The sequence below is a fragment of the Artemia sp. Qi Xiang Cuo genome, chromosome 16, assembly GCF_049724085.1.
Source record: "Artemia sp. Qi Xiang Cuo chromosome 16, ASM4972408v1, whole genome shotgun sequence".
In the NCBI taxonomy this organism is placed as follows: domain Eukaryota; kingdom Metazoa; phylum Arthropoda; class Branchiopoda; order Anostraca; family Artemiidae; genus Artemia; species Artemia sp. Qi Xiang Cuo.
This window is the reverse complement of record NC_142809.1, coordinates 3,844,229-3,870,348: the sequence shown is the minus strand read 5'-3', so window position 1 is coordinate 3,870,348 and position 26,120 is coordinate 3,844,229. Positions and strand designations below refer to the sequence as shown.

The window sequence follows — 26,120 nt, the reverse complement described above, 5'->3', positions numbered from 1 at the left end:
AGAGAGAAGTTGTAACTTAAAACGGACAAAATCATAAATTCCCGGCCTCAAAGTATAAAAAAAAACAAGAATATTAATTTAGGAGTCAAAAGTGAGTACGTAGCCTCACAACAACATACTGCTTTTTAACGCTTTTCATAGTCTTACACGAGCTGTAATATCAGTAATTTTCAGCATACAATTAAAATTATCAGTTATGAAATGTTAACTTATGATACAAATTCTAGCGCTAGTGTAGTCCTAATCCTAGTGCCATCAAAATTAGTTCACTTCGAACTTGTCTACAAAATAATCATAAAGTATCCTTCTCAGACCCCAAACGACAGTCATTCATTGGACTGAGCTCATTGTGCCGATGGGTATTGTCCGCGGAAAATACCCCCCAGAAAATGCCCCCCCCCCGCAGAAAATACCCCTTCGGAACATACATTTTTTTCATTGTTTGTTTCTACTATGCTTTCTTTTCTTTTGGTTACCTCAAAATTACTATATAGTCCCCGATTAACCCCCACCCTTCCCACCACCCTGCGGCCGTCCATTTTCCAAATATAGTAATTATTGCAGTCTCATTTTTATATCAGCCCATCTAATGCCTGGACATGATAGATATAGGCTACAAATCATATAAAAGTTACTTATTCTTTTTCTTTTCACACTAACATTATTTGGCATTATTAACCAGCAGTTCGTGGTAAATAAGTCCGAAAATAATATAAAACTTGACAAGAAAACAATATGAGCCTAATAACCAAATTTGTACTTCAAGCAGTAATGTAAATTTCTTATGAATAATATTTCTAGGATCACTTCCGTTTAAATCCCCTATTCCCCGAGCTTATACATAGTCTAGCTAAATTTTGACTCATTAGGAGGGGCTGGGGGAAGGGGGGGATGCTATTTTTACGGTAAGAAGATTGTATTTAGGGATAGTTCTTAAGAAAAAATACAATTCCACAATGTTTTCTTTAATTATTTTGTTTTTGCCTCAGGATTAGCCTTCATACAGGGTTATTAATTGTTCAAGCATTAAAAGTTGTAAAGGTAGATATAGCTATTTAAACAAATTAACTAGTCTATCCCTAATTTGAGCAGAATATATTTTCCGTAAAATTTCTTTTGCCTAACTAACAGCTTTGCAAGACTGTATAAAGATCCTAAAACTGCAGTTTGAAATATTACGTCCACTGAAAATATTACACGGGTGAAGGGACCAGAATAGTAATTGTGAGGGGAGTGGAAGGTGAATACGTTTGAGGATAAAAGGTGGTATAACAAACACAGTTCTGAGATAAATAAGAAAAGAACTTAATTTTACACACCAAATGAAACACAAATTTAAACGGTAAGAACTCTTGACAAAAAGATCAATTCCTTCAATATATCATGCGTTCAATCATTAGGTATTAAAAATTAATGCAGTAGACAGTAATTCAAAATCCAACTGAACTTTCCGTTAAACAACTTCAAGTATAATCCTTGGCTACTTTTGTGAACATAATATTAAGAACCGTCTATACTTAAATTGTATCGTTCTGGTTCTTTGACAAAGCAATTCAGGAGACAAAAATTAACGAACAAGAAATTAATAAACAATTATGGTATATAAAGTAATATTTGCTAAGGATAGTCAATAGGGGTGATACCGTGATTTTCGGGGAACCAATTTTTTTTTCGGGGAGACAAATAAATTTTCGGGGAAATTCTGAACAATCTGGGGATAGGGAAAGCCCTGAGTAAACTGGCGAATAATACGTCACTAACTCCAGCAGTTTTAACCTGAACGGCCTATTTAAGACGAAACAAAGTACTGTATATGTGATTAAAAACAGGCTATGAAACAAGCCAAATATAGGTCAATCCTTTTGGGAATTAAATAAAAAAAACAAGTTTTTTAAACTGAAAGTAAGGAGCGACATTAAAACTTAAAACGAACAGAAATTATTCCGTATATGAAAGGGGATGTCCCCTACTCAACGCCTCGCTCTTTACGCTAAAGTTGTTTATTTTTTTAAAAAATAAAGTTTTGAGACATAGTAAAACTTTAGCGTAAATATCGAGGCGTTGAGGAGGGGACAGCCCCTTTCATATACGGAATAATTTCTGTTCGTTTTAAGTTTTAATGTCGCTCCTTACTTTCAGTTAAAAAAACTTGTTTTTTTTATTTAATTTTTGATCGTTTTTAGTTAATGCAGCTTTTATTTGTATAAAAATTTTACTTTTCTTTTGCTAAATGGATGTCTTTACAAATTAACTTACGTAACTAACTTCTATATTCGTATATTTTTCTTCTGGCAAAAAATACAAAGTTGCAGATTTTTGCAGATATGAGCTTGAAACCTGTGTAATACGGTTTTATGATACGCTGAATCTGACGGTGTGATTTTCATTAAAAATCTTTCACTTGCAGGAGATGTTTCCCCCCTCTTTAAAGAATTGAGTAAATTTTTTCATGCTCGTGGACTTTGATGAGTAATACTAAACTTAATAAAATTTATATATTTAGGATCAGCATTATAAACACATTCTTTTGATACATTTATTGACATCAAAATTTCGTTTTTAAAAGTTTCGATTACTATTGAGCCGTATCGCTTGTTTTTTTATTGTTTTTTTTATTACGTATATGTTATTAGGCCTACTTATATGAAGGGGTTCTCCCCTTAGTCAATACCACGCTCTTTACGTTAAAAGTTAAAAAAAATTTTGATTCAAAAACCCCTGAATCACAAATGCCGTTTAATTAGAATATATAGCTCTTTTGAAAGCACTAAAAAAAAACTGTAGCGTAAAGAGCGAGGTACTGACTTGGGGGAGAACCCCTCACATACGTTATAATTTCTGTTCGTTTTAAGTTCTAATATTCCTTCTTACATTTCAGTTGAAAAAACTTGTTTTTTTATTTAATTTCTGCTCGTTTTTTAAATAATGCTTGGAAATCCGGCACCCCCTTCATAGAACTGTCCCTTACCCCAAAGGAACATCATCAACTAAAATATTCTTCAGAGTAACCCCCTCCTTGAGCCCCCCCCCCCTCCAGAAAAAATCCTTCCTGAAAATGGTTGTATACTTCCCAATAACCAATAAATAATGCTGGCAAGTCCGGCGCCCCCTTCATGGCAATTTCCCTTCCCCCATGAAAACTTTCTTCATGAACTGATGCTCCAACATAACCACCGACCCACCCTTCCCTCCCACTACCAGAAAAAAAACCTCCTGAAAACTTCTGTATACTTCCCAATAACCAATACAAGTTAACATTGGGTAAAGCTAATAACTTTTAGCCCTCCCTCTGGGAACTTCGGGGGATTAAGTAATCCTAAAAGACATATTTATCATATTTTAGACCATGCTGAACAAAATGGCTATCTCAAAATTTTGATCAGGTGACTTTGGGAAAAAAATAAGCGTGGGAGGGTACTTAGTTGCCATCCATTTTTTTGGTCACATAAAAAGGACACTGGAACTTTTAATTTCCGTTCGAATGAGCCCTCCCGCGATATTCTAGGACCACTGGGTCGATACTATCACCCCTGGGGAAAAAAAACAAAAAAAACAAACAAACGAAAAAACAAATAAACAAGCACCCGTGATGTTTCTTCTGGCAAAAAATGTAAAAACTCACATTTTCGTATATAGGAGCTTGAAACTTCTACATTAGAGTTCTCTGATACGCTGAATATGATGGTGGGAATTTTATCCAGGTCCTATAGCCTTTAGGGGGTCTTTCCCCCTTTTTTGAAAATCAGCCAAATTTTCTCAGGCGCGTAACTTTTGATGGGTAGCACTAAACTTGATGAAAGTTATATATTTGAAATCAGCATTGAAATCTGATTCTTTTGATATATCTATTGGTATCAATACCATTGGTTACCGTTTTCTAGAGTTTCGGTTACCATTGAGCCGGGTCGCTCCTTACTTACAGTTCGTTACCACGAACTGTTTGATTGTATTATCTTCGAGATATGAGAAGATTCCGCTGTCGACAAAGATGCCACTGCTAAAGACAGTTGCACCCTTCCCTTCCCTAAGACATTATAGGATTATAATTCAACGGAATCAAAACCAATATAATTGGATGGCACGGAAACTTAAGCCTCCAAAAATAAATAGAAAGTAAGTAGATGCCTCCAAAAATAAGTAGAAAGTAAATACATTTAACATTTGGAAGTAGAAAAGTCCAAAAATAAGTATTATAAGAAAAGGAAACGATCAAATAAATATTCTACTGCCAAAATAAGTAGAAATGGAAACACTGTTCAAATGGCCCAGAGAACTGATAGACTATCTGAATTACCCTTAGTGCATGTCTATTTTCCTTAGTTCTGCCATACAATTCTTAAGTATTTACTGCGTGTTGTTAGATGGTAGGGTTCTAGGTGTTTACCCCCCCCCCCGGAAAATACCCGACCCGAATTTTTCTCTTGACTTTTTGACTTTGACTCTTTGTAACTTTTTTTCTTTCTTTTTTATTGGTTATTGTTGTATTAGAGTTGATGAAACTGGCTAGTATCTTAATTTGCATAATAAAACCGAAATTGCATAATGTTTTGAATAATAAAACCGAAACGTGCTCATGGCCACCCTTTTTCAGGAACGGCCGTGCGACGACTTCCCAGATCACTGAGCCGTTCATAGAGTTGGTGGTGCCTGGGGAAGAATTAATTAAAGCCCCCCCCTCCTGACTCAAATATAAGCAGAAAAATCCGAATCAAAGTAAAAAATTTGATCAAAGTGGGCAAACCCCCAGCAGCGGCGTCCCCTCCTTCCCGGCGCCCGGAGCAGCTGCCCCCTTTTGAGTGGCCCTGCCAGGTCATAAGACGAATGCTTCGATATTTGAATATCATGAAATATCCTGTAATATTATCCTATCATGCCTGTCTCCTGTGAAATATTACCATCTGTTTGTCCTTTTGACCTCGAACGAGCGTGACTCCTATATTCCGGCAAAATAATGAGCCCTCTTGCTTTTGAAAAATATGATGGTTGATTTGGGAGATTAAATTACACTGCTAGATATACAGATGAATGACTAGTAAAATTTCGATTTTTGTTCAAGTTTTAAATAGGTCCCAATTTAATTAGTCCAATATTTATCAAAGTATTTAATATTTAATTTAATTGATTTGTAAATATTAATATCAAATTAATAATATAATGGTTAATTTAATTTCATTATTTAACCATTAAAATATCAAATATATTAATTATTACATAGTTAAATTAAAATTTTAATAAGTCCAATATTTCATATCCAAGGATCCCAAATATTTGGTATCTTTTTGGCATCGGATCTGTAACGTACTTTAAATTACCAAAGACATTAAAATACCCCCCCCCCCCTTTCTTGCAGCTTAGGTTATTCATACCTGAAGAGCACGATTTTCTTAGATTTGCGTTTGGCTGTTTCAAAATTATGAAGTTTTTATGACACTACCACATTTTTTTTGTCTGTGTTGCCAAGGCTATAGTGACGATAAATTAGCAAAAATAACCAGTTAAAAATGACAACACTTTCCATCTGTAAAAATACAAATACTAACAATCTGTTGCTCCCTAAGACATCTATAGCGTCGAAGGAAAGCTGCACCTCCTTTAAGCTGCTTGGTGGCATATATGTTTTTGCAGTCAATATTTCTGTTTCTAAACTTGGCCACCGCAATTATCAGAAACTTCGTTATTGCAAATGGATGTTTTTTCATTTAAAATTGAATTCCTGATTTTTGTTAATTTTTGAAGGTTACTTAACCAATTCAAAAGCTGTCATCTTTCCGTCCTTGGAGATTTAACGGTGCTCCGGTGTTTCTTAAGGAAGATAATAAAGAACGTCCTAATGAAGAAAATTCATAGAGACAATGCTATAAGAAAAACGGTATTTTAGCTTAGGGAATCTTTGCTGTGTAGTACTGCCTAGATCATCTGCTCACCTTTTTTGCCTACTACATGACTCATATGTGCCAACAAAATAATGAACCCTCTCTTGCTCGCTCAAAAAAATACGGTCGCTGATCTTTGGATAAAAATTTCAAGTTGGTTCTAGTTCAAGTGAGAAAATACCCTATGCTCCTGAGTGTGTCACTATCAATCAAAACCTATCATGGTTTTGTTTGACAATTTTAGTACCCCTCCATAATGGAACGTCTCAGAAAATTCTAAGAACCTTCTATTTGTGAGCCACTGATAGTACAGTAGTAAAAGCTTTATCCATTTTCATGAGGACAGGAATAGAACTGATATTCACCTCCCATCCTCGTGAAAACAACCATTTTTTCAACAATAAGATGGATTTCTCTATTTAATTCTATTCCGGTCTCAAGGCACAGTTGAAGCAGAGCTCTTTATCAACTTCAACAAGGAGGAGGATGGAGAAAAAACATAATTTTGTTGAACAAATCCAGCACGAAGACACAGCTTCACGTGAATGGATGACTTCCATCCAGATCGCAACCTCGTGAAAATGAGCCCCACGTGTGATAATTAATTCCACAATGTTGCATAGTAATTTTTAAATGAAACCGTTACTTAATTTTGAGTATGGGCGATTTGCACAAAGGAAAGATTTCTTAAGTGTTCAGGAAAACACGTTTTTATGCTCCTTCTGTTTGCATGTTTACGCTACGTTTTCAACAGGCTATGTCCTCATATAAACTTACAGGGAAGAGAAGCCCCCCCCCCACCTCCTATGTGTAAACTCGATTTTGCACATGTTGTAGCTCCTAATTTCAAATTAAAGTAATTTTCAAATTTCCTTAAATAATTTTAAATGTTAGGAATTTACCTGAAAGAAGACATCTTAGAATTGAATATCCAAAGTTTAGGTCAACCCATTCAATCTGTATGGGTACCAAAACAGGTCAATTTCTAAAATAAGGTATTGCTGCATTCTTGTTTCAGTGAGTACAGTCCTTCCACACTGATTAATGGACCACCCATAAAAACGTTTGCTTCCTTCTGCAGACCTCGTGTCAACCCTTGCTGATTGTCAACGAGCCCCGGTTGATGCATTAGAGTGGCAGGGGCCAGTTGAATGGGGCTGGCTTTTATCAATGTATACTTTCAGCCCACTAATGGAACTTTGGCAATTTTGACGTGTCCAACTTCCATTTATCTATCGGACGTCGTAATTTATCAGTTTGGATTAGAAACCTCGCGGCTTAGCTTTTGTGAAAAAGCAGCTAAAGAATTTTAAATTATGACAGATAGTGGAATAATTCAGGCTCATGATGAACGTACAACTGTAGTCCTGCTACAAAGCAATTTATATTAATATTAAAATGGGTTATTTTACAAATTAACTGTCACATGTAAATAGCAATGTGCCATCTGGAATAGGGAAAAATTTGTTGCTGAATGTTGTTCGCGTGTTTTTCTCTTGTGAAGCCTATCCAATTAGTGTTACCGTGGTACCATTGTGACCAGAGTTTGTAATTTACCAAACTCCCCGGACAAGTTTTTTACTTCCCGGGGCGTGTGATGAACTGTTGTTTTTTATTATAATAAATTTCACTCTCCCTCACGGTATTGCTGTTATATTTAAATGTTATTACACATTCGGGCTCCTATTCAGTGCAGGAAATCAGAAAGGCCTTTGGATTTGTCAAAACGATTATTGACTGATCCACCCCCCCCCCCCGCCTCCCATGTATAAAACAATACAAATAAGCTTCTCTATGCAGGATCGGATCCAGGATTTTTTTAGGGGGGGGCAAAATAGGTTGATCGGATAAAACAAATTTAGGGTGAGGGGGCGTAAAATAGGTTGATCCGATAAACTTGCGTTAGGAGCAAGTTTAATTAACGCAAACTTGAGTTAATTAAGTAAATTACACTGCTTTAGACTACGCTAGGGGGACGCCCCCTGGATCTGCCACTGATCGGATCCAGGGGGGTGGGTTACGGGGTTTTGACCCCCCCTCTCCTGAAATTTTTGTCTGACTCGTAATATAAAAATATAAAATAATATATATAAATCGTAATATAAAAAATGCATATAAACAAATTTTTTATGCGCTTTTAAAGTGTTTGCCCCCCCCCCCCCCTCCCCGAACAAAAATTCAGGATACACCATTGTCTCTGCGTCATGTCATTAATAACCCTGGTCCTAGGCAAAATATTCTTTGAAGGTAATTTCTGAAAATTTGTGTGTACCTCGCTGTTTAATTTAATTTCATGACTTCAATATATAGGTCATTTGGAACTCCTTAGTATATACGGGTATGATCTTAGGTTCTTTGGATTGGAGCCACGAAGCATCTTTGAAAAATGGTCTCGGCCACCATTTTCTATGCTATCATCCTGTCAAATATGAAAATCCATTAAATAGTAATGAAGTTGTCTTTCGTCAAATGTTAATATGGCTTCCAGATATTGCATCGTTGAATGATTTGGCAATCCTGCCTAAAAAAGCCTCATTTTGGACCCTCTTTTTCGAAATCCACTCAGTAACAGTCGTAAATACTAAAGAAACGCAAGTGAAAGTGTGTTACTGTGTTTAAAAAAAAATATTAAGGTACACCAGCTTAAAAACACATGGGGGGAGGGGGGAGGTTATTGCATTATTTTACGTCTAGTTTCTAAAGTATGACGCATCAAAACTAGTGTCAATTATTATAAAGCTTTTTATACTGATTTTCCTACCTCCCAAAATGAATTTATTTTAGTAAAAAAATAATCTCGTGGTTTATAAATGTGATAATGAAGGTGCTTTCAGTACCCCTTTTCTCTGGCGCCTCGATCCTTTCTCCTCTTTAGATCTGTCATGGAAAAGCCCTAGTGTTCAGCTTCTTGAATGAACCGGCATTGATGAGCATGACATCTACATAAGGATTCGTGGCATGACATCTACATAAGGATTCGTGGCTTAATGTAAAGATTTGAGTAATGGTAGTGCTTTACTAAACTTCTGTTCACAGATGTGGATAGATTAATTTAATATTTAACTTCCTCCCCCTAACAGCAAAGGCTAGCCGAAGTCTGGCTGAAAAATGATGCATTTTGCCGTCCATTGTGCATGCCTTCCCATTGACATTGCAAAATGGTTATCATTAGTCAAAACTGCCCCGTTCTTTGAATTTCTTAGATGTGATGCTAGCGTGTCATTCCCATACAATTTGATGAAGAAATACTATATTTCATTTTTGATTGAATTCTGATTTTATTTTGATTCAGGAAATTTATATTGTTTGATAAATCGCATAAAATTAAATAATTGTAGGCATAGTTCTACTTAAAAAAAATCTTGTACTGTAACTTGTGCCTATGGATGTTTGTCTCCCAAAAGCAAACCAATTGCATCGTGAAAAAAGAAGAATTTGGCAATTTGATCGTTTATAACGACACCGCTTGTAATAAACTTTGTACATCGTGGTCGCAAAATGATAATTTCACACTTCTGAGGCAATTCCAAAAACTGCTTGTTAATCTGTGCAGATAGGGAGGAACAACAGAGCAATGTTGATCAGTAGGCTTAATTGTGATTGAATATACATTTACCTTCCGAATATTCTGATCATCCCATTCAGATCAGCTTAGCAAACTGTTTTTGGTAGTTATCTCAGAAGTGTGGAATAGTCAGATATGAATTTTATGCGCAAAAGCGAAGACGTCACGCGCTAGTGTGTCAGATTTCTGTTTGGGCTAAATGTCCGGCTAGTAGAGCTAGTGGCGTCAAATCACGGACATGTAGTGGGAAGGGGGTAAAATGTGTTCGAGATCTAGGGAGTGACAATTCTCTTGTTTTTTCGAATTTTTTCAATAAAAATACCAAAAATCGGTATTGTCAATAAAAAAAAAGGTATTTTCGAAATCTAGGATGAAGATATAAGATAGTAGGGGATTTGGAAATATTTCTCTCCCCCTCCCAACTGGTGTCACTGACAGTGCTTTGTGAAGAAAAGTGCAAGTGAGGCTGATAAATGGAAAATTGAGAGCTAAGTTAAGCGGTGCCATATACTTACTGGTTAGACCAAGGGTAGAGCTCAAAAAGCACATTATATTGCTATTATTTATACGTGTCCGTGATCAATCTTTTGGTATTTTCTTAATGATTAAGCCAAACAAAATCCACAATCCATTTAATAAATCAAAACCACATTCAAGAGACATAACCAGTGATGTCAATTAGGGAAGAGGACAGGAGGGCATCTACTTCTTGGATTTCGCCTCCCTCTATAATTTGAAATATACCTTTTCTGTGGAAATGTCATTAAAAATTACTTCTTTTGGTTTTATCATTGAAAAAATTGAAAAAGACTAGAAAGTTGCCCTTTCCAACTATATTTTGAAAAATACAGTTTGCCCCTCCCCCTATACTTTGGTAGGGGGTCATTTTGGTTGCCCCTGGTCATACATTAAACGTGTATGACCAGATCATACACTAAACGTGATGTTTCAGGTACACATTAAACCTGTGTGCCAGAAACTTCTGTTTAAAAATTTTGCAAACAATTATAGAAGCTAACACTCCATTTAAAAACAACAATCGCAAGCTAAAATGCACAAAATCAAAAGCGAAACTTAGAAACTTCATTGAATTCAAATCAATATAAAAAGGAAAAAACTAAGAAATATAAAAATTTAATAAACTTAAAAAGTCAGTAAAATAGAAACACTTGTAAAAGATAAAAACCAACTGGAATATTATTTGCATACATAAAACCACTCTGCCAATCAAATAATGCCTGGATCAGACGATCTCACGGAAGAGTAAGGAAATCTGATAAAAGGGAATTTTTGAGCCAAAATTTCTTAGTTTCCTGATTTCCCGACAAGAGTTTAAATAGCCCCTTTTCTCTCTTTTTTTGCTCGATAGTTCCGTGTAAAATACTATTACTAGTAACTCGCTGCAGCACCAAGCCACTTGAGGCAGAAGTAGATGCGCACTTTTCTCATCCACCCTAATCTTTTCAAGCGGGGTCCGGGGCAAGCTACCCCCGACGCAGCGGCTGGGGGAACGCCGTGGCTGTTTTTTTTTGTATTTATAATAGAGTCGGAAATGGGGCACCGTAATTAATTTTGCCCGGGCGCCACCAACCCTAAGAACGGCTCTGATACTGCCCACGATTAAGCTCAACTCTAAGCGGGGAGTTATGTTTTAAATATTATTTCCTACAACTACTTTTCTAGCTGACATTCAGGGAACACCCAAGGCCGTATCCAGAGGGGCTGGGGTAGGGGGGTTTGAACCCATCTCGAAATGTTTGTTTGACTCGTAAAAATGTAACAAAAATGGATGTAAACAATTCTTATATGCGTTTTTTGAGGGCTTCAGCGCTTAAAAGAATGTAGGTTTGGGCAGATACGAAAAGGAAATAAATTGTGTGAAATTAATTTTCCCTTTTGAAAAGACCGATCGGCTGGATCTATCATGTATTCGCATTAAATTTAAGGTTTTGCAACAAGATTCAAATACCAGGATAGACCTCAACCATCCGGTAGGACTGGCTGTTTCCCATAAATATGCCAATAAGAAACATCTGGGTTCCTCGGTTCTTCAGTTGATCCCTTTGCTCGTTTCAAGGGTAGAATCTGCCATTACAAATTTCGGGTCCGTGTTGTTGAGCATAGCTGGGGGAGCTTTTGTAATGCCAAACATATTGGAGATCGGTCTGTAACAGCAGGGGGTCGGTTGCCGATAGTTACTGCTTCTTTGCCAGGCTATTTATGCTTTGTTTTCGATTGAATGATTCAAGTCTTAACCAGTAACACGTTGAAAATAAGAGATGGTACTTTTATCTTGGTAAACTCGGTAAAGGATGGTAATTCTTGACCCGTAACACTGGTCAAGAACTTGTAATTTCATAATCCTTTAAAATATCACGAACAGAAATTACAAAGAATAATCAAATCAGACTGAAAACGAACAAAAATTGCCACAAGCAGGAGTAGGGCTATCCCCTTTAATCCTTCTAAAGATCAGAACATGGTTTGTGCTTTACTGAAAGCAAAATATATTTTAAAAGTCATCTTTTTTATAAGGTTTATAAATTCAAAATTTCTGAAACTTCCAGGAACGATTAGCATTGCGTAATCTACATTCATTAGTTTTTTTCAGTTATCTTGGTTATCAGGGTGATTTTTTCCCTCAGGGTGATTTGATCTTTTTGCCAAGAGTTCTTACCATTAAATTTTATCACTTCGTGATGAAATTATGTATGTAATTAAATATATTTATATAGAGCTAGGTGACTAAAGAAGTTTGGATTTATAGAAGTTTTCTTGTTTTCTGACAAAACAGGTGACGATCGATAATTGTTTCTGTAACAATTAGTTTTGTATATCGAAAAGAATCATTTAGTGTAAGAAAAGACGAAATTGGGCACCAAATATGGGCACCAAGTCACAAAAATGTAGGGGGCAATTTTTTTTTCATTTAAAAAAGATGAAGATACAAAAAAGGTTTTTTTCAAAATTTATCTGGAAGGCAATTTTATTTTCCATCCTTTTCGAATGGAATTACCAAAAATATTATTTCAAAACCAAGGGGGACCATTGTATTGCGTCTATTGCTGCCCCTTGTACTAAAGCCTGATAAGGAAAAAGAAAAAAATGTTGACTATATATAGATAAATTGGATATATCAATGGGCAAGCCTGGTAAGGATTCCCAGTCTACTTTCAGAATATGGAGCCCACGCTCCATTTCAGGCATCATCCAGAGTTTAGCTAGGAGTCTAGATGGGGAAAGGGGTTCATTTTGGACATAACTAATTACGCCTGGACAAATTCCACGTTTTATATTTTTTTTAGGAACTTATTTATAAATAAAAAATCTGGTATAAATAACCTCGTTGATCGTATATGGGGTGTTCCATTCAGAAACAGAATATAAGGTGAGATTCTCATTTACTATGGAGTGCTATAGCTGTTTCTCTTGGTACTTATTAATTATACGAGAAACACTCGAGAATTTGGATCGCGAAGATCAGATAAACACTTGAGAATTTGGATCGCGAAGATCAGATAGGACAATAGCCGGTTAGTTTGCAATGCATAGTGATAGAATACAATGTCTCACCATGGATGTTCAAAGTAAGAATTGGGATATGCCAGGGACCGAAGAAAGGGCAGTTATACTTTTCCAAGATAAGGGGTTGTTGTCCAAAACAAAACAGTATGTCAATGGACACACCAAAAAGTAGAGCGAATGTGGGATTCCACAAAGTGGAGGGAGAACCGGCACCGAGGTACATCCCGCCATTCATTTAAAATCATACTTAGCAGAGTACATGTGGCGGGCGGTAGTAAAGGCAGAAGGCAGAACTTATTTCAACGCGGTTCTTAAGGACATTTCTGTGTTCTGGGCACAAGATTCTAAGTTGTACTTTTCACAATTTTGCTAATAAAGTGTTATATTTTCATCATATTATTTCCCTTTCGCTAGGCAGGGGCGTCCCGAGACTCATTTCATTGGGGGGGGGGGCGATCTTTGTAAATTTTACCAAATCGCTACCTGAGTTATGTCGAATTTTCTGCAGAAATCAAGAATTTTTCTAAATTTCGGGCAATTTTGCAAGATTTTTGCCGAAATTTTTGCCATCCGCGGAAATTTTACTGAATGCTAAAAACATTGGACGGGCAGTGTGCCCGTCCCCCCTCCTCGGGGCACCCCTGTCGCTAGGTCCCTGTCCACTCCGTTTCTATGATGAACACTTCCTTCACATTAGATTATCCTTTAAATCTACTGAAATTTGAATGCGCTTTTGTAATTTTACCAGATCTCATAAACTTTTCTATTATTAAGTTAACAAAACACAAGATGAAGATGAATCAATACGACGAAATGAAACCCTTCTCACCAGAGGGAATAAAAAGATGCATTAAATTTCAAATCATGAAAACTTCAGTAACTTCGGTGGGATAATATATTTGGGGGAAAGAAGATATAAGTGATATTATGAGTTGCAAACAAGGGGCTGCGAACCACACCGCTTGATGCTCTGCGAGTGAATATAAATAGGAGTGGCGAAGTCGAAGTACCATGGCCATTGAAAATGAATTCTTAATATTTGAACTGGTTAAATGGAAACTTATGCAAAACATCAATATATCTTCAGCATAAATTCCTTAGTAAGGGTAATTTGAAAAAAAAGAAAAAATATTGTAGATTTTTTTCATGTTGCGTTATGAGATCGTTCAATTAAATACCATAGAAATTAATTATCCTTAGTATGGATAATATAACTCGGAATAATTTTATAGGTTTGTTTACTGCTGTAAGATTGTTTAATCAGGATGAACGCAGTTGCGTTGACTAATTAAAGAGTGACGTGTCTCTTATGAATTATTTTTTTTATTTTTTCCGGTCGCTTGAAACTTGAAGAAGGTCGTAGAAACTTGGGAAGAGACTCATTCATTCGTAAATTGGGGCTCATTCGCTATATTTTTTATGGTTGAGAATTGTTGGAAGGGTGCAAATGACACCAGGAATGAAATGGTGCAAAGTACAAATGACGCCAGGGCTGGATTTAAAGCTTTCACGCTTCTAGACCCAAGCGTTTTTGCCGCTCCATTTTTGCAATATTTTCGGGGAAATCACCAAAAATTCAGGGATACTGTAAGTACTGACCAGATCGCAAATGATTTGCCAAAGGTAATGAGAGAGGTGATACCGAACTCTCAGCTGCCATTCTTGGGTGACATCTGACAGTTTATAAGTAGTCACGGAATGCCCTGTGTTGTTTTAAAATCACTTTTCTGTGAATAGGCAGCGCGACGATGAAGTCACCTGCCACTTTGACGATATATCACATAAGTCCAGTTTTTGTTAAAAAAAAAAAACCTCAGTGATGATTTATTGTGCCCCCTGGCATTGTGCGCCCCTAGACTCGGACCTAGCGGGCCTATTGATAAATCCAGATGTGAATGACACTCTAGCTTTCTGGGTGACTTGGGATGTGGTAACCCCGCTCTTATTTTGGCAGTTTCTGTTTGTCTTAAGACTGATTATTCTTTTTATTTTTTTTTGTTTTAGGCTCCGTTTATTCATTCATAGAAAACATCTTTTATTTTAAATTTTGACTTGGTTATTTATCTTAATTTACCTTCACTTTGGCTTCATTTAAGTTTTGTTGTTTTGAGTATGGTTTATTATATAAATTTATTTCTGTATATTTTGTTTTCATGTCGCTCTGTACTTTTCTTGAAAAATTTTTTTTGGAAGAACGTTTTAACAGTTAATTTTCAAGGAGAGAGGACCCAGGGATTCCTTTAAAATTCAAAAGCCTCAAAAATGATAATCTCATGAAGCTGCAAATCCATCTTTAAAACTATTTCATAGGGTAATGAAGTCCTAGAAATATCAAGAAAAGAAGTTCAGATCCATAAAGAGTAATAAACAAGGTCAGTTTATCTAGAACACTCAAAAATAAGCGTCGCTGTAATCTCCTTCCTTTCCCTAACGACGTCTCATTGATCTGAAAGAGACGTAGGTAGATTCCTCGGTGCCAAGGGCAATGTCAGCCCCCCCCCATTAGCAACGTAAGTAGGTCTATCTTCAATGGAATAAACGGTATAAATATTATCTAATTGGCGGCCCAACAGATTTTGTGCTTGGGGACAATTGTACCCCCTCTTAGTTACGCCACTGTGATCATTTACTTAAAAAAGTACTAATTTAATAGAAAATAGTGAAAAAAATATTTCGATTTCCGCAGTGCAGAGCAGTGCTGCTCTGCGTGCAGCTAATTGATAAGTCACAAGAGCAACAATTTGTTTTGACTGGACAAACTGGGCTTGTTAATGTGCATCATAAAATGGGTTAAAGACTCTCCTGGAGTGGTGTAAACACCTTGGAAGGTTAGGAATAATCGGAAAGGTGTACCTATTTACAACTATACCAACAAGAATAACCTCGTTGAGTAGTAGCGGCTGTTGGACAACAGGCTTGAAAGAGTTAACACGCGATAAGTAAAGTTTGGTTAATGCTAATGAAATAAAACAAAGTATGATGAAAATATAATAGTTTAGAAACAAATTTCGGCTATATAATTACACATTAGGGGGGGAGGGGGTGCGGGTAAGGCATAGCGTTTATTAAATACGCAATTTAACCTAACCTAGGTACCTTAAACCCCAAAAAACAAAAGTTTAAATGTTGTAAACGCAATGACAAACCACGGATTCCAGTCCAATTTTCTATGGAAAGAAACTCGTTTGACTAGTTTCTTAAGCATCTTCCCTATATAATATCTCGCTTGTTGCCCGTCTATACCTTAAGTACCCACACTTTTATGGTGATCGGAAAAAGTTAGCCCTCCCACTACCCCTCAGCACAGTTTGACGTCGTCTTGAATTTTATTTTTTGCATGTGTTGATATTTAACGTGTGCAAATTTGGTAGCCTCTAACAAATGATTATATATAAAGGGCCCAAATTTTGCAAATGTTCGTCTAAAAATATGCTTGTAAAAAACAAATAGAAATAAATTAAATGATTAGAAACCCAGTGGCCTCTTTCAGAACTATTGCACCAATGTCGTCAGATACGGATGATGGTACTTGTGTTATTGGAAACACCAAAAATGTGAAGTTAGGTTAATCCGAATGAAAAATAACAAAACATGATGATAAAATAATTCTTTAGATTAGAAACAAAATTATGGAAACCTAACCCAACCTAACATAACATAACCCCACCCCACCCCTAAGGGGTTTTTCTGCCGTCCAATTGTTAGCCAACAAAATTTGTTTCGACGGCGGAAACAGAATTGTTAGCTAACAGAAATAGTTAGCTCACAATTCGCAGAAACATGATATTGGGCAGGAAATTCAAAGAAAAATTCTGACCAAGATAGTGTTGCAGTGAGATTATCTCAGCTTGATCATACCCACAGTATATATATTATAGGCAGTATGATCTTTCCCTATCTCGCCAATTATAAAAATCCGGACCGAGGTGCGAGTGTTCCAGAGAATATATAAACATAAGCGACATTAGATCTTCTCATAGGTAGACAGGTCAGATTTCTTTTGAACGCGAAACTTGGCTTCAACGTTGGAACACTAAATTTTGAAGAAACTAATTTTAAATTAATTTATTCCAATGCATATATGAAAACCGGTAATTAGTAGTGCAATGTTATTATTAGATGTTTTTAGGAATTAAAAATAGGTTTCGAAGTCTCATGTTGGTTTCAAAGGCATTTTGAGAAAGTTTCTGCCAAAATACGTGTTCCAGGGTAATTGGACCGCTGATGGCAGATGAGAGGATCTGCATGTGCGCGCTAATGCAAGAATAAGTGGGAGGAGCTGTTTGTTCGCACCGAGAATGAAGAGCCAGAAATTATCTGCGGTAAACTTACTGCTATATCTTTATACTGTGATCATACCACATCTTTTTCAAGCTGGGCACCTTTTCTCTTCTGACTGCAGATAGGTTTATTGATAACCAATGTGTTAAAAAAATCAGCGTTTTAAACACCATAAAAGAAGAGATATCGACTTCCTGCACACGGTTCGTCGTTTGAATAAAAAAGAATAAATATGTCTAACACCAAATTACTAGTAAAAATGACGCATCAAGAACGCTGATGATAATTAATCCATAAAAAAAGGAAGGATTATTTGTTAACGGATAGGGGGGTACTCTGACGATTTAACAATGGGGCCAAGAGCAAGAATATATACATGAATTCATTCTTGAGTTGCGGTGCATAAGCCTGTAAATAACATGAATAAGCGAATCACCTGGACATATAAAGAAATTACATGAAAAATATTAAGAAAAAGGTCAAGATTTGCACTGGAAGTATGGGCTTAAAATCCCCTCTCCCCAGAATGTGTGTCTAATCACAATCAATAACAGTTCATTTGTGAGTTCATTAACGGCTACCCTCCAATTGGTGATTCGGCATAAAGTTTTTTTTTGCATCGAATTATCTCCTATTTTCTTTTTTTTACCGTAAATCAACCATTAAGCCGAGCCAAAAATGTGGTCCGATCCCACCTTCTATGGCAAATATGAAAGAGCAGTCAGGTCACGTTCTACGGATGAAGAAGAATAGTTCGTCGAAAATTATGCTTTTTAGCAATCATATGGTTCCAAACGAAAAGCTAAACGTCCTCAAGTAGAGTAGGGAAGCAGAAGGGGGCTGCTTGAAGTCTCGAAATTTCATCTGTAATGTTTATGTAATTTGTATTTTTTTTTTTTTTGCTTGTGTGTTTTTAATCTGTGCCACACAGATAAGTCAGGGACAATAAGTGGAATTTCTTATGTTTAAAACAAATTCAATCAATTTTTCCAGGCCCGGACTTGTGTGTGATTCATACCCCGCTGGAAACGAAATATATATCAGCGTGGTTGAACAAACAAAATGTTGTTGCAAATGGTTGTTGGGGCACAGTGAAACCTCCAGACTTTCTTGAAGAAGAGGTGAGTTCCATATTTTTTAGATTTTTAAAAAAAGGTTTAAAATTTACTAGTTTCTACAATTTAATTATTTGGTCAAGGGCATCCAATGGTAAGGGCAGGAAGCCCTCGTAAGAAGTGACAGATAGCTTTGTCAACCCCCAGTCCCCCCCCCCATGGAAGTTAAATAATTTCTGCAGATGTCCTTGATCGTTATTTAAATTTTCTTCTTAATAAACACTTATCTGTTTCCTTATGACAAGACTATGTTCAGTCATGATATTCTGCAATGAAAACATCCTATTTTGAAAATCTAAACATTTCTCTGGAAAAATTCTTATTCAATACCTACTTCTGGTTCCTTGTAGATTTCGGTAGCTATTCTTGAATAGGTTTGAAATTAGATTAAATTAGCTTTTTCTGAAGATGTGCTACTTTTTTATAAAAAGAGTTAATTTTGGTCGATTAGTAATATTTTTACATATTTTAACTTTATATACAAATTTGATTTTTTTATCCCCCTCAGACTTTGTTAAGGCCGACCCGTTCAGAACAGGCAGACCTACTTCCCTGAGATGTTTCAGAAATTAGATAATTTCGGTAAACTTGTAGTGAAATATGGTACGTGTGGTTTCTAGCTAGAAAGTGGATGAGATGTCTGTGGCTTCAAAAGAAAAGAAAAAAAGAGAAAAAAGTACGTTGTAAAAAATGACATATTTTCTCGATCTTTAGGGGAAGTCCCACGTGTGGTGACTAAGTGGGTTTGATCTCAGCTTGGTAATACGGGACAACCCGGCTGTAGCAACACATTGCAGGGCCGATGGCCGACGCAAGGACCTTAGTAGTCAAGAAGTGGCCGAGGGATTGCCAACTCTTAGAAATAATGTACACCCGGTGGTGAGTGCTTAGGTTGCCAATCGTGGCCGAACTGTTCCAAGTGTGGCGGAAGTGTGCTGCACACGTGGCGTTCCAAAATGTACACCGGGTGGCGGGAAGTCGGAAATCCTTCGGGGGCGTCGTTTATGCAATACCCACATACTTTTAGGGGGCGCAATACTGAAATACCTCATATCTCACCCCCTGAAAACATCACATTTTGAAAATCTACACGTTTCTCTGGGAAAATTCTCATGCAAAACCTGGTTCTGATTCCATCTAGGTTTCGGTATATATCCATAGATGGATTTGAAATATGATTTGTCTAAAGATGTGCTACTTTTTTTTTATTTAAAACATCTAATTTGGCCCATTAGTAGCCCAATATTTGTGCACCCTTTAAATTTTGTATACAAAATTTTGAGGTTTTCAAATGTTTTTTAGCGTGGAGTCCTACTTCGTGATTCTATAAAAGTGGTCTAATCCGTGACTTACCGTATGCTTTATGATGAGAAGTAGAAAGATCAACTTACATATAATCGAGGGCGCTTGAATTAATTTTCCATAAGGAACAGGTCGATAGAAGTTCATCTGGGAGGAGGAGGGAAGAGATAAATCACTATTTTGTCAGAAAAAAGTCGGTACTGGTGTATTATATGGGCACTTCTAAAAAGTCAAGTTTGGTTAATGCTAACGGAATAAAATAAAAAAAAGTAGGATGAATGTACAATAGTTTATAAACAAATTTGGGCTATATATTTGCACATTAGGGAGGGGATAAAGCATAGCATATATTAAACACGTAATCTAACCTAACCTAGGTACCTTCCCCCCTAAACCCTAAAAAACAACAGTTTAAATATCGTAAACGCAATGAAAACCGCGCTTTGCATTGCATTTCTTTATAGCGGTCTCTTGCAATTAACCCGTCTGGAGGTTTTTCGTGACTGGTTTCCTTGAACAATATATAAAAGTGACTATATAACGCACCAGTACCGAAAAGTAATATTTTGTTAAATGCCGCAAAACTCAACTAAAATGCATATTGCTCTTTCTGCGGGGGGCTACCGCCTTGCTCGTGTGAAGGATTATTTTTGGGAGGGGGGAGATTAAAAAATTTAACAAAACAGTAGCCAAATTATATGGAAATTATTGGAAGAGTTGAGTCTTTTTAAGGTGGTCCTGCAGCCTCTCTCTGCACATGCCTTGCAGCCTCCCTGGCCTGCTCTGTTCATAATTTAGAAACCATAAACAACCTTTGGGGAGGTCATATTTATTTTGAGGTATCACCGGCCATAAATTGCGCTCCCCCTTTCTTTAAAGACAGGGTTTCCGTGGCAACCTACGGGGAAATAGTTTCCGTATTGAAAATGCAATAATTTCAACCTTAGTGGCTGTATTTTCTTGTTAGTCCCTTGGTATTTCAGTAGCCTTGCAACCGTGGAAATCAGACCGTTCTTTTTAATTAATGGTAAGTAAAGAGTGACCTGTATCAAAAGTAACAGAAGCTCTGAAAAATCAAGATCTAATGACAACGAATACGTCAGAGTAACCTGCTTTTCATATAGATTCCATAAATGTAAAATTTACTTCTTTTGCGCTTAAAAATTAAAATTATTGGCGTTAATGAACATTTATAATCTTAGAAAAGGAAAAAATTCCGCCCAAAATGGGTGCGACTTGATGGAATTTTCAGAATAATTTATGATTTTATTATGTTTAACATCCATTAATTTCATTGTTGGAAAATTTATTTTCATACATAGTTTCTGTTTGTTTTTAATATCATAACGAGGGCTCTCTTCAATGTGAGGGCGGTCTTCCACCCCCTTTCCCCCCTATTTAGAGTTTATTTTTATTTTTTGTGTGTGAGAAATATTCGAGAATGATAATCATTTCTAAGAAAATTCACGTCTTAAAAGATTTATTGGGGGGGGGGGAGTGAAATATTAAAGAAATATTTTAGTGTCATCACAATTTTATTTGCTATTGGTAGTGGCTACTGTTTACATGCTTTTTTTTTTACCAAAAATTGTTTCACTTTTCAATTAGACAAGTTTAAATGAGTTAACATTTAAATGGCAGCCCTGTGAACACCAGGCTTATTGCCAGTGGTGTCAACTGACGGGGAGACTTTGCCCCTAGAATTTTGCCCCCTCTATATTTTGAAAAAAAAATCCTTGTTTTGCTTATGTTCATAGAAAAATGCCTGTTTTGGTATTTTCATTAAAAAAAAGCAACAATAAAATTGCCTCCTAGATTTTGAAAGATATTTTTACCTTCCCCCTCCCTACATTTTCTGAATCGACGCTATTGCGTATACATAAAAGAATATAATATCATCCAAATAGCATTCAATAATGTGGAGAATAACCAAAAAACAGTTGTTACATTAATGAACAGTTTCAAATACTAAAAAAAGGTAAATGTTGCGGTACTAGACTAGACCCTTAAAGTCCAAACCGGCGGTGCTGATCTCCGTTTCAAGGCCCTTCAGCCAGGAAGTGCAATGGGGGGCTGGGGGCCGGCCATCCTGTGCTTTCGCACACCCAAGTACTTGTAAGTACATAAACGATGAATAAATTGGAATGTTAGAGATGAATAACAGATTTAGATAACTATTATAAAATATCAATCCTCAAAGAAAAAGCTTCCACCATCGCCTTTAAATGTTTGTTTAATTATAATTTTGTTTTAATAAATTGATTTGGAATTAGGTCAATTAAGTGCATGCAGGGGCGGACTTAGAGCAAAATCTTGGGGGACCCAACGTGACAAGGGCGCCAATAATTGACCAAATTGACAACTTTAAAAAAAAGGAGTGAAAACAGAAAAAAACAAGGAATGAGGGCGCCAGAAGAAATATTTTGGCCCGGGGTCCCTCCTCCCCCTGAATCTGCCAGTGTCTATATGACTTAATTTTTTCTTGAAAAGTAAGAGAACATCTAATAGCCTTAGGAGCCGTCATCTTTATTTTGAGTTATCATAAGCTATAAATTAGGTCTTAAGACATGGTGACAGGCTGCTATATCCCGTGAAAATCTTCAGGGAAATATTTTACCCGTGGGGATATATTACTTGCAACCTTCTAAGCTGGTATTTCCTATTTTTCCCAAGATGCTTCAATAGTTGAGGCAAATGTTAACAAGAAGGAAAAGACTCGCATTAATTATTATGATTAATGTTCGATATGTGTATTGTGCTTATTATCAAACATGTTGCAAAGATAATTTCGTAAGCCAAATTGGCTTGTCAGAACAAAGAATAAAAAAAATAAAATAAACACAGTGTATGCAACACAGTGAAGATAGAGAATGGGGTTTTATAAGGCCAGTGAAAATTCTAGGCGGAACAAGACGAATATTTCGCGAGGGACAACTGCCTCTCTTCTTCAGCTCTGTGAGAGAAAGTTCCAAAGAAATATTTTCTGAGCGAAAATGTGAACGAAACAAACCGATTATAAATAAAAAGACAAAACAAACAACGCGGAAAGCAAAAAGAAACAAAAACAAAAATTTGAAGAATCATAAAATCTAAGTGGGCAGGAAAAACCAACATTCGATGAAATCAGAATTAGCAGAGATAAAGGTATCAAAAGCCAAAAAACTTTATTCCAAAATGAGCCTCATCAATATTTTTAGTTAGTTGTGGATATTGGTGAATGACGGATATAGAATGGTGGTTCATAGACACACATCAAGATTTTGAGTCCCAGGGCCAAGCCTCCTAATCTTATGATGTTTCTCGTAATTATAGTTATAATATCCATTATAATTTTAATATATTTCGCAACCAAAACGAAAAGGTATATCTAGACTTTTCATGATATTGTAAGGGACTGTTTCTAACTCAGGAGGAACATATTTAGACGACGGGGTTAATTAGTGGAATAAAGTACAGGCTGTTTTAGAAGCCTTTTGATTAAAAAGGCCGTACGTAACTAACACACAACTGCAGTTGTTACAACGGCTGTCAGGTTTCCTTAGGTTATAGTGCCCCAAATGGCACCCAAGTCGGGCTAATTCTACTTATTTCTCTTGAGGGTAGTTTTAACCTAATTTTTACCTAATTGAGCTATATTTTAAAAATTGATTTGCAAGCAATATTGCAAACAAGAAACTTTGCCCTTGACACATTTCCTTGCCAGCTGAGTGCTGTTCAGCAAAGTGTATGCGAACTACCCACATTTAAATCCAATGGTACAATCTTGCTAGGAATATGGTAGGCTTGTCCCTTGTCAATGAAGTCTCTTTTACGTCATCCGTCTTGTCATGCGGTCTCAGCTGTTACGGCCATCTTATCTCTCTGCCAGAGTGTGGTCCCGCTAGGCTGATGCCGTACTAGAGGGGCGAATGTGCCAGAGAGTGGAATTAGAAGCGTGATACCCAGTCGCAAGAATCCCCAGCCTTGACCGCTGGTCGTTCAGACTGGGCATGGTGGACAATGCCTGGATTCTATTACACTGATGGACCACCGTAAAGATATACGAGTTAAGTGCAATGTCTATTAATTCAGACCATACGTGTACTATGTATTCAGAGAGGTAAATTCATTCTAATTTATATGAAACAAAAAATCGATTAACGCCTTCCAAATAGCTAAAATACAGCAAAATAATCGAAGATGTTGACTGTGACTCTATTGCGGTAGGCAACATTTTGATGTGGCTCCACTCATCAGGGGCAGCGGTTGAGGCAACTGCTGCAGACCCCAAGCCTCAGGTGAATTTCCTGATGGACTATTTTGTCACCGTTAAACTGTCATACAAACACGTGGGGTCCCTGTAAGGCTTTTTGATACAGATTTGCTTAGAATTGAGCAAAACATAGACAAAAGTACGGTGTGATAAACCTTTTTTGGAGTCCGGTGCTCATAATCAAGGTCTTCTTGCATAGAGGCCTACAATCCCATAACTGCGGTTGTATGGAGCATTTAGCCTACATGTATGCCCCACTGCTTACCACCGTATGACTGTTTCCCTGACCCTAAAAACTACTAAAGTATCTCTGTACTCATGAAAAGGTACCCCAACCACGGGCTAAAAAGTAATAACCCATGATGGGAATATATCTAATGGCTAAAGCTTGCTGCAAATAATGTCAGCGAGTCATTAATAGATTTAATAACCATGCATAAAAAAAACACACACACACAAATAGATATATATATATATATATATATATATATATATATATATATATATATATATATATATATATATATATATATATATATATATATATATATATATATATATATATATATATATATATATATATACAGGCCCGGGGCCCTGTGGCTGGGGGGATGCCCACTTCGATCAAATTTTTCATTTTGATTTGGTGTTTTTGCTTATCTGAGTCGGGAGGAGGGTGCTGTAATTTATTTTTCCCCGGACACCACCACCCCTAGGAACGGCTCTGTATAGGGCATTTTATTCATTTTCTTGTGCTTTTTTCTTTTCATTGTATGACTCATACCGTTTTATGGTCTTCTTTTAATGTAATCTCACTTGGTCCCTTTTTTCATAACCGTGTTTCGCTATCACGTTTTCCTTATTTGTTCTTGTAAGAGGCGTTTCTTTGAGGCTGACTTGCCCTTGGTAATGCTCCAAATGAAAACTATCCATAATTCCTCTAAGGGATACTACTAATCCTCTTCTACTCGTAGGGTGTTAGCGTTTGATGGAAATGGAAAGCCTTTGATATCGAATATTGATGTATGCTGAACTCTAAATCCAAGATTTCATATTTTTGCGTATGAGAATTTGAAACCTGTTGTAAAGGATTCGCGAATGTGGTGAAGTCACTGGTGGAGTTTTCATCAAGATCGGCACTTTTTTTGGAGGGGGGAACGTCCCATTCTTCTTTTTTGGGAAATAATGTAATTTTCTTGTGATAATTTTTATTTGGCAAGTTAGAACTGGTCGAATTTTACATACTCGGAGCATCGGATTCTTTTGACATACGCATGTTGCTGTAAAAATCCAGTCTTTTACAGTTTTGGCTACTATTGGTACGGGTTGCTCTTTACTCTTTGTTCGTCACTGCGAGCTGTTTAGTTTTTGGTTCAGTCTGCCTGCTTATGTTGCATTTTATACTTGAGGCCGGTGACATGAGCTTTTAGAACTTGTTTTATTACTTTGTTAAGGTGGGTCTTCCCATCCTTATACCGACCGTTGTACAGGCCTCTTTAACCGTAGGAGATCGTCTGGGGCTGTTACATAGGTAATCAAAACAAAAACTTAGTGGATACAAAGGTGAAAAATATGGCACTGGACCTTATAGTCCCTGCCGGCGGTGCTGATCTCTGTTTTATGATCCTTTAGCCAGGAAGTGCAATGGAGGGGCAGTTATCCTGTGCTTTCACACACCCTTCCTTTTTATCTTCGCTAAATTTGTCCAGGTACCCACTTAGAACTGGGTCGACTCTGGCTGAGCCTACAGTCATGCCACTGACCCCCGTTCTAAACCAAATAGCCACTGACACCTGGACTTGAACCCCCTCCATGTCACGGACAAAGGATTTCCCCTAGGATTAGTGAAAATTAGTGTTCATTCTACCCATTTCATCTGCTATAGTCAGTGTATCGGTTTGCTTCATCTACATAAAATGTATTTGGGGAGATGCCTAATTCTGTGGCAAACGTGAAACGTCAAACAGAACATACAAGTTTTCACCTGTAAGACATGGTCTTAATTGTTGCTTGGCAACTGCGAGTTGTAGCAACAGTTTATAGGGACTTTAAATTGTAGGTATTTTACCCAGCTACCGCCTGTGTGATTCAGTTTATGCCTCTTTGTTTCAAAGAAACTATTTCTGTTTTTTCTCGGATTTGGGGGGGGGGGTCGAATATCCTTAGTTTGGCCAAGACAACCGAAAAACCAATAAAAAAAATTTCAA

The 26,120-nt window shown here is 36.8% G+C and overlaps 1 protein-coding gene across 2 annotated transcripts in view; it reads left to right on the top strand.

Annotated features, from left to right (window-relative positions):
- The window catches only part of LOC148942487 (transforming growth factor beta receptor type 3-like), a 246,130-nt gene that overhangs the window by 40,387 nt on the left and 179,623 nt on the right, over window positions 1-26,120 (top strand). For both annotated transcript variants that reach the window (XM_089102668.1, XM_089102667.1), the window contains exon 3: window positions 18,238-18,365. In XM_089102668.1, coding sequence (XP_088958794.1) covers window positions 18,238-18,365 — 128 coding nt within the window. The remainder of the gene's footprint in view (window positions 1-18,237; window positions 18,366-26,120) is intronic.